Source organism: Hirundo rustica, chromosome 10, assembly GCF_015227805.2.
Source record: "Hirundo rustica isolate bHirRus1 chromosome 10, bHirRus1.pri.v3, whole genome shotgun sequence".
Taxonomy (NCBI): domain Eukaryota; kingdom Metazoa; phylum Chordata; class Aves; order Passeriformes; family Hirundinidae; genus Hirundo; species Hirundo rustica.
Window position 1 is genome coordinate 11,359,376 of NC_053459.1, and position 12,027 is coordinate 11,371,402.

The 12,027-nt window shown below is 44.8% G+C and overlaps 1 protein-coding gene across 1 annotated transcript; it reads right to left on the reverse strand.

The window, feature by feature from the left end:
- Positions 1-3,923: 3,923 nt before the first annotated feature.
- On the reverse strand, positions 3,924-11,391 carry PAQR9 (progestin and adipoQ receptor family member 9). Its single transcript, XM_040073843.1, has one exon. The coding sequence runs from the start codon at positions 11,389-11,391 to the stop codon at positions 10,177-10,179; it is 1,215 nt and encodes a 404-aa protein (XP_039929777.1). The 3' UTR covers positions 3,924-10,176.
- Positions 11,392-12,027: the final 636 nt, after the last annotated feature.

Consider the following 12,027-nt stretch of genomic DNA (forward strand, 5'->3'; position numbering starts at 1 on the left):
ATGGACTGGCACGGCACTGGGATGTGCTGTGCCACGCTGCGCTCCCGCTGCATCCTCGGAGCCGGTATAGCGCACAGGGATGTGATTAGCGAATAGGAGGGGAAAAGAACTTTTCACAAGTCAGAATTATTCTCCAGCCTGTTTGAGCCTTCTGGGCAAAATGCCAAGGGAAGAGAATTGAGTCTGGCGCTTGTTTGTGAATTTAGCTCAGGAATCGCTTGTGAAAGGAACCGCGCTGCTGACCTATTATAGTTCACATGGGAAATTGTCACCTTAGAGACTTCATTTATCGTTTCATTCATGAGTTATCGGGGGACTGAAACGGCTTTTGAAACAAAGAGTATTGAGTAATAAGTTGGAAGTGACTCATGTCTAGGACATACCTGGCAATGTCGCCCTGACACTGAAACTAGAAATCACGACAATTCCAGAGCCTGAAAATCATAATTATTTGTTAGCTCTGTGTGCATATTTGGCTAATGAATAACATTCCTTGGGGTTATTTAAAAGCATCAATGAAATGTGTTGGAAACTGCTAGGGGAACATCTAGTACTTTCCACAGAGGACTCGCACTCCAAGCTACAAGTGCTTTAAAGGGGAGAGGGACAGATTCACTGTGGGTCTTCAGTAACTCGGCTTGGAGAAAGTCACTGTGACTTTCAGAAGAGAAAGCAGTGATTACTTCACTTGGTAATATTTGTAAGTCCACCAGTTCATTTGCTTTTTGCAAACCCATGTAAGAATCTGCCAGCAAAGTCAAAATCAATACATCTTTTAAACTCTGTGAGGTAAATTTTACTTTTTTTTTTTTTTTTTTTTTTTTTTTTTTTCCTTCTTCTTCTTCCCTTTAATTAGGAAGACATATTAGAAGTCTTTTTGGTAACAGCTGGAGAGCTCAACCCAAGTATGTAGGGCACCACCAACTTTTCATGTATGTAACTCAGCCTTATGTCTGAATACAAGAACATACTAATCACAGGTTAACTGTAATGGAGGTATCCACTATTTGCCATCCTTGCCATCCATTATATCAATTCACTATATTCTTAGAATAATGGTCATCTCAGTCGAAGCAGATCTGAAGATACACTGGCTGTATATTCCCTCTGAGGTGAGAGGGCTGCTGAGTGCTAAGCTAGCTGGGACTTCAAATAATATTAATTTTAACATCTGATTATTGCATTTTGAGCAGGTTTCCCACTCTGGTATAGTCACAGTTCTCTGTGTTTTACTCAACACAGTTAAGTCAAATTATTTTTTTTATTGTCCAAAGAACATCTGAACTTTAGAATAAAAGAGATGGCATGCTTCTGTTGGGGCAGAATAGTAATAGTTTAAAGGAACATGCTCTATTGCTAGGGACAAAGGTGTTCTTCATAGAATATTTGGTTTCTCTGTTTAAGTTTTGAGTCTATATTCTCCAGAAAGAAACATTCTTTTTAACTATGTTGGCTAGTGAATATATATATAAATATATATATTTTAGTGCTCAATGGTTCTGGTTACTTACTCTTCCAAACTGTTTCTCTTCAAACTATGATTTTCTACTACACTACAAGAAACAATGTTTTGGTATTGCAATTGGTACAAATGGAAAGTCTGCAGCTTTATTTCATGACTAAGTTGGTGCATTTCTAGCTATACATATATATTTTGCTCTTTGTTTTGCATTAAAATTTTTCAGATGATGCCACAAGAGTGCTTTAAAGTGCTACAGCTGAGGGAATGTGAGCTTGGGTGTTGGAGTCTAGGACACTGCCTTAGGGCTGGATGGCAGGATCTGCTGTGCCAGTCTCTTGCTGGCAGCATTTCCCTGGCACTGTCTGCTCATTAGGGCTCTGCTTCTATAGCACATTCAAACACAAGGAAAAGTTCACACCACCAATGAACAAAGATAAACATATAGTCCTATTAAAGTTAGGCATTTGTTTATGAGCTTCACTAAATTTTGGATAATGAGAGACGCCGCCTGTGTGTACAAAGGTATCAGAGAAGCTGCCCCAGGGACCTGTTTACCTTTTGCTCATTATTTGTATTTTTCTGAGGGCTACAGATACTGCTGCTTATTATCCAGCCCACTGACATTTCCTAGTTGTCTTTCCAAGTGCTGCTAAAAAGAAAAGCTGAGATTTTGGAACACTAGCGAGTGCCAGTGATTGAATTCCATAGCCCTAGGTCTGTGGATGGGGAGAGCCCAGCATATAAAGAGGGAAAAAAAAAAATCAAGGATTTTTTTCTTGTATATGTGGCATTGCCCAGTTTCTCAGGACAGCAGAGAAGAGAGAATAGACATTTTCTAGCAAACAGAGTATAATATTGAAAAGTATCCCTAACAACAAAAATGAAAGAAAACTATTTTCATGTTTCATCTGTCAGGAGGGGCGAGAATGGATTAGACCTTGGAGGCAGGAGAGACTCAAATTAGAAAACTCTATAAAATTTCTTACTCTCCAAAAAGATTGTGTGGCATGGTTGTTTTGCTTCTGTAAAGCATGCATCATGTACCCAAAGGCTGTGCTCCCCGGCAAAAGAAGTATTTGCAGCTCCCCACTAACAGGAGCATACTGCCAATCCTGATAAGAAATCTGCCTTTAGTAGAGAGTTTCTGACGCAGAAAGTGCATCTGTAGTGTCTGCCCCAAAGGCTCTTGTCACTGCTGCCAAGATTTAGCCTTAGCATTAATACTGATTTGCTCTACATTTTTACCAGCTTTTAATTTTTAATGAGTTTCATCTCCACTTGCAGATCCTGCTAACCTTACACGATCCTATGATGAGAGAATAAAATCTGAAGGTAATTTTTGTGTCAGATGTTCCTTTGTTCCTCCTCAAATACAGTCCTGGGTTTTAGGGTCATTTGTCAGAGAAGTGATGTCATGGTAACAAAATATAGATTGCCTTCAGATTTCCAGTAGATTATCAGAGTAACTATGGATCCACCACAGCTGAAGGTTATTAACCTCAATAAATTACCTGTCCTAGCAGCTGCAACTTTTGTTGCCTACCATTCTGCTCAGTGTTTTGCCATCTTCACTGGTTTCATCAGTTTTGTGGTTTTCCTCCAGCATGTTCACATCCAGCAGTCAGACCCAGAGTTTACTGATAATATTATGAAAACCCTTAAGTGTTAACAGGAGGATGCACTCTTGTTTGGAAGCATTTGTTTATTTGCAGGATGTAGTCTCTTGAAGCATCTGCTTCCAAGAGGACAATGGAGGTTTTTGCTGACATCATCAAATCCTTGAAGTCATCGCCACATTTCAAATAGGATGTACAAAGTCTGCAAATAAGAATCTCAAGAATTTTAGAACAGAATTTCCGCTCTGTTCCATCTTTTCACAGTATCCGGGGAGCCTGCAGTTATGTTGGGATACATCCTGTCCTTTTGAAAGAAAAGGCTTAAGGCAGATACTCTATGTAATTGCAGTTCACTGAGTGCTTTTTGGTGCCTGACTTGGACTGAAAACAGTATTTTGCCATCCTACTCTGCCAAATGGGAAACTTTACTTGATGCCAAATAAACCTCTTCATTTTGCAGTCAATATTTTGCTGTGATTCTTGACAGTGCTATGCTACCAATTTCACGATTTCTCAGTGAGCACTGTAGGCTGAACACTGATCTTCTAATATATATTAATGTATTAGATCCTAATGTAACAGGGATGTCTATCATTAATTAGTTAGCAAAGAACTAAAATGGCAAAGAATGCTATTTTATTGCTTTAAAATATAAAAGACAACAAAGTGGCAATGCTTTTGCTAGAATAGTGTTTTCAGAAATACCAATACCCCTATACAAGAACTGAGCGTTCTTGTACTCATGTTAGCATCGCCTCTGTTTGAAGATAACTACATTCAACACATTTCTGATCCTACAGGTGTCACAGTAAATTATACTAAGAAATGAGAAAAACCTTTATAAATGCATTTCTGCAAAAATTAACTCAGAATCAACTTTATTTATAGATCACACCATTTTTTTTTGCTAAAAATGCATAGTCATTACATATACAGTAGTCAGCATCCAAAAGTGTACAAAGAGTAAATTTTCAAACCCTCCCAACAGAACAAAATTCACACTTTTTGTTCATTGCATGCACAGCCCCTTAAACATGATATCTCCTACTAAAGCGTGCTTGAACCTCTAGCAGACGGAATTGACTTGCTATAAACTGTTTCTCTGTACTATTAACTCCCAGCTACAACCACAAATCCTAAGGCATTCCCACGAAATAGCGAGGCCCTACTTCAGAATCCTCCATGTTCTGAGTATGGCCCAGGAAGCAATTGCCCTGAAAGCAGAAGTCTGCTGGTGGTGTTTCCTTCCAGGCAACTTTGAGCAAAAGCCTGCTTCCTTTGTCTTGGTCAATAATTTATTACTGAATTCAGTGGAATGAAGCAGCATCTGTCTAAGCAAGATGTGAAAATTATTAAACTTTATTCCACACCCAGCTCCAAGACACTAAGTGTCTTCACTGGAGGTCTGTGTCTTTCAGTGCATGTGACACTACCACCTTGCATTTCATCTGAGGAGAAGAGATAAAGTCTCAGCTGTAACTTGGGTGTTGGTTATATAGCCCTGACTCAGAAGTGTCTAACAGAAGCTAGGAATATGCTTGGATATTGGGAGAATTTCTAAAGGTACAGGCCTTGACTAACAAACCACTCAAACCCTTTGATGTCTTTTTTTTTTCCCCTCAGCTACTGCTGCCAGTTAGAAAAGCTCTTAAAAACATGGTCCTCTTCTCAGTGGTGCTTTTTTTATCAGCCCTTCCAGTTGATGGGCAGAGTGGGTTAGTAGGATGATTATTCAAGGCTCCTTAACAGAGTACATGGATGTGGTCAAAAGATCCAAGTTCAGATTTCACTCAACCATGTTGTTGGTTTTGCAGAACAGGAGGGAAAAAGAGAAAGTTGTTTGATCAATATAATTTTATATTCTCAAATGATTACATATTTTTTTCTTAAAAGCTTCATTTATTTCAGGTCTTTTTACTCGGGTAAGAAGCAGTTTGCTGCAGTTCAAAATTCTCAATGGCAACTGAGACATAATCATAGTCTTACAGACACCGCTAGGAAATCCTGCTCCATTGTTTCATAGTAACTGGAATACAATCCATGGCTAACTGAACAAGGAGGCCTCGTGGGTGTTACAATGCTCCTCAGTACAAGTTACCAGTGAGAATTTCTGAAGAAAAGCATATATAAGTCATGTATGTTTTCTCTATACTCCTGACCCTTAAGCATTTAGTCAGCTTGTTTAATACTGCCTGGGTCTTGACTGCCCCCCAGTTGAAGCCAGTGGAAACTTTACCATCAGCTCCACAAGACACAGGATGTGAACATCCCAGAGTATGGCAATGACAAGGGGTTGTCCCAAGAGTTCATGACCTGCAAACGTTCATGTTCCTCTCCCTACGAGATGAGGAAAAATGTGACATTCTCTCTGCTGGAGTTCAGTAATATTTCTTCTTAGCACCTGGGAGGGTCTTTGCATTTTTAAGTGCTTTACAAACATTTGCTAGTCTTCAGAGCAACCCTGCGAGGTAGGTAAGGTATATTGTCCCCATCTTACAGATGTGGAAACTGACACAAAGGGTCAAATTCAACCCTGGTACAATTCCAGTGTTTCACATGAATTAAAAGTCATTCAAAATGAACACAGTTTAAACAACTTGCCCTAGATTACAGAATAGGTAGTGGCAAAGCAAGGATAGGAACCCAGGAGTGCCTGACTCCTCAGCTTGTTACTGGCCACTTGGTCATTTTTACTCTCTCATAGGCAATGAAAAACAGTTTCATCTGGGCAATTACTACAGGTATGACTTGCTTCTGTAAGGCATGTGGATGGTAATCAACTGAGTTTAGTGCAAAAATGCTCTATGAATGTGCTGCCTCAGAGAGTTTACTTAAACACGATGTAGAACTTCCATACTGTCATTTTCTGTAGGTGCACTGTTGACAAAAACTTGACAAAGTAGCTGGATTCAAGAAATAAATAATAAGCATAACACTTGGACAACTAAGCAGAACAATCATTTTAGCAAAAACCCCAACATACTTCTACTTTTAACTACATTTCTACAAGTGCAGCATGCAGATGAAACCTTTCCCTTTGCTTCCAGACTGTAGATTTCAGTCTTGCTAATGAAGCTGCTCAGAGCTTCACAGATATCCTGGACAGTGACATTCAAAGGAACACACTTCAGAAGAAATACTGTATCACCACAGAAAACAGACTAATGACTACAGATCAGGTTTATTGATCTTACATGAAGATGAGCTTGAAGCTCACAGGCTACTCAGAAGTGCCCAGAAGCCAGGCTTACTGAGTATATGCCAGTGTAGACTGCAGTTCTAGGCACATGCTGAATGCAAGGGGGGTGTCTATGCCACCAACACTCTGGGGAAATGGCCCCAGCAGCGGTCACTTCCCGTCAGCACAGGTGTGTCAGTCTGGCGGTCAGTGCTGGCCAAACACAGAAAGACACCCAGGCATTTACAGGCCCCCCCCCGCGCTCCAGCCCCCACCTTGGCTCCCATCCCCAGACAGATTCTACTACAAAAGGCCTGAAAAGCCTTTTTGGTTTTAAACATCAGCTGTGGAATCCACAGTGTAGACCTTATGGCAGGTTATAAAAGCATTTTGACAGGGATTTCTGCAAGCAAGTTAGTTTTCTAGGATTTCCTTATGCATCTTGTCTGCAGGTTAGACCTCTTGTCTGAGCTCTGGACACACTTACACGTTCTTCAGTCAGGTGCCTTCACACCAGAAAGTTATCCTGCACCCTTACAAGTCACACAAATGCTGACTCACTTTTATGTGAGCAAATTCAAGCACTATAATTATAGATATCTTGTTCCAATTTTAATCTTTTCATCTCGGATTTGTTCTGTCCATTGGACACAGCAAATGGAACAATTATCTATACACATGCCCTTCACTGAATAGACACAGACAGTAAGGTAACACTTCTGTAGATATTCTCCACACTTACTCTGCCTTTTAAATTTGTAGTCACATTATTTTTAACAAAAACCAGACAAACAAAAATCCATTAACTAGAACTCTTAAATTCTAATCACATCTCCCTACAGCCATTTACTCTGGAATCAGCAGCCTGCCTACAGTGGCTCAGACAGCAGTGCTTGCAACCAGCTTTTAACAAATAATTCCATGAGGTGCTCAGGCCCATACACGTGCCTAAACAATTTGCCAACAGAAACTTCTGAATGAAGCAATATTCATAATATCAGAGCCAGGTACCCAATCTTCAGTGTGACTGGGGCTCACAGGCAACTCTTGTAACAGCAGTAAGATTCCAGTAAAATTGCAGTTGGTTGCAATCCAAACTTTATACTGTTATCTGTCGTTGAGATATATATAGATGACCCTGTGTGGCCTAACTCCAAATATCAAATGTATTTTTACAAGTTAGCAACAGCCATTTTTGACATTGCCTCTTGAGATGTCCTCTACATTGTGACTGACAAGCACAAATATAATTCATTATACAATATGCTTTAGAAGCCTGGTCTTTTACATTTGGCTTTTACTGAGCTGACTTCTAGTGCTGAGGTTTGCTGTCCCTGGCCTTTCTGATTTATTTCTTAGTTTTTAATTGCTGGTTGGATGTGCTAGTGCCATATCCCAGGCAAACCCTTTCTACATAATTAGTTTGGATGAGTCATTGGGCTCTAACTACTATGCCTCTATTATTTTAACTTGAATGCAGCCCATCTCAAAGATTTTTGGCCTCATTATGCAGTTGTAGAAATTCATAGCATGACATTGTTGCTATCTTGATCTACTGGCTTTCTATTTTGAGTCTGCAGGGTTTTCACAATATTAAAGCACATTTCAAGGAACAACAGTGTTGTGAACCAGCCTCCCCTCTGCAGATCATCTTCTGCTTTGTTGGCAGCTGAAGAAAGCAACGCTATGTTTATGACAAAGAGAAGTTAATGAAAATAGATAAAATACTTCATGTAGTTTCCATTTTTTTTTAATGCAGGTTGGCAAATGAAAACTGAACACAGCCACTCACACAGGGCCATGCAGTTTTTTATGGCCCAACAGCAGTAACTCAAGAGGCCACAGTCTGGGAACTGCTACTTCAGGTAATTCTAGTCAATCTCCTTTAAAAGACCACATCTGACCCTTCCAGAAATGACATACCCAGCAGAACTGTGCCGGGCAAGGATTATATATTTTTGTTAGGCCATTTTCATTGTTCACTAAGAATCTAAAATATTCAAACCATTATACTTAAAATGGGTTGAGATAACAGCTAAATTGAGTGAGTGTAATTTTCTTTTAGCTTATGCACTTCCATTGAGAAATTTTCATAAAGCTGTTACATTGGTAGAGAGCATATCAGTTATTGGATCTGTGATGACTCTGATCCATGTTAAGGATTTGACTTCATAATCCCTGGCTACAGTCTTTCCTATATTCCCATGTTAAACAAAGATGAATTTATTTGTCTCACAGAAGATTAGGACTGGACTCAAAACATTGTCTTGGGATTCAGATGCCATATCCGTGAATATGGGAAAGACCCAAGCAGAAATACACTTCTACAACAGGAGCTGAGTAAAACGGCTACTGCACTATTATGCAGTCTGACACAAGGGTTTCCTAAGGAAGTACCGCCCTTCTCCTGACAATGGGTTACACAAGTAGTTTCTCACCTGAACTCTGATTTGTAAGCCCCTTGTGTAATATTATTGCACTTACTCTGTCAGACGAAAGCAAAATGCATCTGCTTAAAATCTGCACATGGTTTACACAAATGCTTCTAGAGAGTAAATTCAATCTGTACTTAGCTCTTTGTTGTGTGGCAAGGACAATACCTTGGCTGCTCTGAAAAGATACTGCTTTGGAAAATGCCTAATTCTTGTCTTTTAACTCCCCCAAAACTTCTGAAAGAAGACTTCAACACATCCAGCTCCAGCCACAACTAATCATTATAGGAAAAAGTGGGGAATGACAAAACAGTGCCAATATCCAGTACTCGTAGAGCCAGATTCAGCAGTATCTTATTCTGCAACTCATTTTAGGATGTTAAATCTGACAGTGCTCTAATTAAAGAACAGTAGAAACTAGTTCCATGTAGTTTTTTAAAAGATCCAGAATGAGATCACATGCATCAGTTACTTTCTTTACGTCCACAGAACTCCCACCAAGCTTGGCAGGGGTTTATAGAAAGTCTGGCATCTGACTTTGACTCTAGAGGACTGATTTGGGGGTGATTTACCCAGGAAGACAAAGGGGCCCCTTAGCAACTCCCTTAGCACAACAGATGTTCCTGACATGCTGAGGGAAGAGCCATTCCATTATGCAGTGTCCTTCTTCTTCCTCTGCCCCCGTTCCAAACCAGTTTGACCCCTTTCTGGTTCGGTTATTTTACGCATCCTTCTATTTTATTTTAGCATCCGAGTGGCTACACCAACCACTCGCTGTCTGTCTAATTAAAGTCTCTCCATCAACTGGTAATTCTGTAATAATTCACAGCTGTTTTTCCTGTCACTTAAATCTATTGTTCCCTGGCTGAAAAGGCTGCAAGACCTTAGAAACTATAGAGAGCTATCGATTTGTTTGCATTTAAAATCCAGTATGTGGCTGCAAAGGCCTGTTACAATATCAGAGAGGAAGATAAATGTCAGTGCATAATCTGCTAGGAAATTTCACATAGGAGTCGATTAAAAGTCTATGAGAAATCATTGCACAAACATCTTCAGGTGTATACATATATATACACATATATGTAGCTAATAAATATATAGCTAGATATATAAATATATATGTATATACAGAGCTAGTTTAGACCTAATTGTTATTAAGTGGCATTCACCATTCATGCACTCTTCCTAGTTGCAGAGCTAAATTATTTCAGCTTATACTCTAAGCAGCAACATACCAGTAAGCATTTGCTTGCTTCCCCTGGTAACCTAGTAGTTTAAAGAGCACGAGCAGTTCTGCCATGGTCATTTTCTCCAGCAAACCTCCATGAAAGGGACCTGGCTCTTCCACAGGGGCATTTCCCCCAGGTTTCACAGCTTCTTCAGAACACGGTGGTCTGAGGGTCACCAGTCCGAAGGTCATCGGCCCAAGGGTCTCCAGCCCAAGGGTCACTGGCACGGCGGTCGCTGTCTCGAGGGTCGCCGGCCCGATCAGTCCTGCTTGCAGAGGTCCGCGACGTTGAGGAACCTCCTGACGACCACGGCAAGGCAGACGGTCAGGAGCAGCATATACCCCACGGTGCCCAGGTAGGTAGGGGCAGCCAGGGGTGCCTTGAGAAACTCGGCCAGCCCGTCCTCCACGTAGTGCACCTGGTCGTAGATGCTGAGGAAGGTGAAGATGTGGAAGAGCTGATGGCTATGCCCCACGATGTCGAAGAGCCCCGGCTGGATCCGCTCGGGGATTTTGCTGACGTTGAAGAAGGCGGCCACCAGCAGCCAGAAGTAGCGGCGGTAGAAGTAGACGAAGAGCGTGGGGTTGCGTGCGCGGAGGTCGAAGAAGAGGCTCTCCAGCATGATGGGGCAGGCCATGCTGAGCGGCATGGCGAACACGAAGGTGCGCACGGCGAAGGGGTAGGCGCAGCACGCGGCGCGGCTGCGGCAGCAGGCGGCCGTGCAGGCCACGGCCAAGGCCAGCGCCACGGGCAGCACGAGCACGCGGTAGGCCGCGATGGGCAGGCTGCAGTCCAGCTGCCAGCCCAGCCGCTGCTGCACGTAGCGGCTCATGGCGCCGGCGTCCAGCAGACTCAGCCCTGGCAGCAGGTAGTAGGAGTAGGCCACGGTGCTGGCGAAGCCGTAGTAGCTGATGGAGGCGTAGTCCAGGTAGAAGAAGGTGGCGCGGAGGCGAGGGGAGAGGCAGCTGAAGAGGTGGGCCGTGCAGCTCATGGCGAAGGTGAGCAGCACCCCCGAGGCGTAGCACCAGAGGGGCAGCAGGGCCGGGTGGTGGAAGGGCACGTCCCCGGCGCCCCGCAGCAGCAGCAGCCGCCCGAAGCGGCTGAGGAAGAGCAGCAGCGGGATGAAGTGGGTCCAGAAGTTGAGGGTCTCGTTGGTGGGCTGCAGCACCGAGGCCAGGCACTCCTGCGCCGAGCAGTGCAGCCGCCGGTAGCCCGAGAGGATGAAGCACTCCACGAAGTCCTCGGGCACCTCGTCCCACCGCAGCAGGGCGGCAGGGCGAGGCGGCGGCGGCGCCGCCTCCTTCTTGTCCCCCTCGCCCGCCGGCATGCCGCTGCCGCCCCGGCCGGCCCCGGGCCCGCCGCCTCGCCGCCGACCGGGCGAGGCAGAGCCGCTGCGCCCGCGGCCGCCGGCGGAGGATCCGCGGTAGCTCTGCGCCTCTCCGCCCCCGCCGCCGCCCCCGGCAGCATCACTCATTGCAGCGGGGGCAGCGGCGGCACCGCCGCGGCTCCTCCCGCCCCGCCGCCCGGCATCGCGGTAACTGGAAACCGGCGGCGCATCCAGCGCTCCCGAGGAGCGGGAAGAGACGCCCCCGCCGCCCCGGGTAGGGTTTCCCGGGGTGGGAGGCGCCGGACACCCGAGCCGCCGTTAATGATTGATGCGGCCGCCGCGGGGGGGCGGGTCCGGGAGAGCCCCCGCAGCGAGGCCGGCGCGGAGCCGCGGCGCCCCTTCCCGGGCGCAAGGGCAGCTGGCAGCGGCGGCGCACGGTGCGGGGCCTGCCCGCGGGGCTGCTGCGGTGTAAAAAGCACAAAGGGGGCAGCGGGGCGCCCGCCCAGCCCCGAGCGCGGCTGCGCCCCGGCGCAGGAGCCGGGCGGGAGCCCTGGGAAAAGGGAGATGGACCCGCGGGGCTGGGGCATCCCCGGCGGCGGGACAGACCGGGGAAGTACCCCCAGACAGAGGACGGGTGGCAGCTGTGGGTGGCGGTCTGTCGCGTGTGCTTCGGTAAGGCCGCTGAGACCTGATTTCTTTGGTGACATTATCTCATGCAGTGAATGCAAACGTTATCTTAGGCTAAACGTTCCCGGCCAGGCTGCACGGGGTGAGCGGCACTGA

Bases quoted from the DNA above. Each gene is read 5' to 3' on its own strand.
- PAQR9 (XM_040073843.1), bottom strand. From the start codon at position 11,391: ATGAGTGATGCTGCCGGGGGCGGCGGCGGGGGCGGAGAGGCGCAGAGC.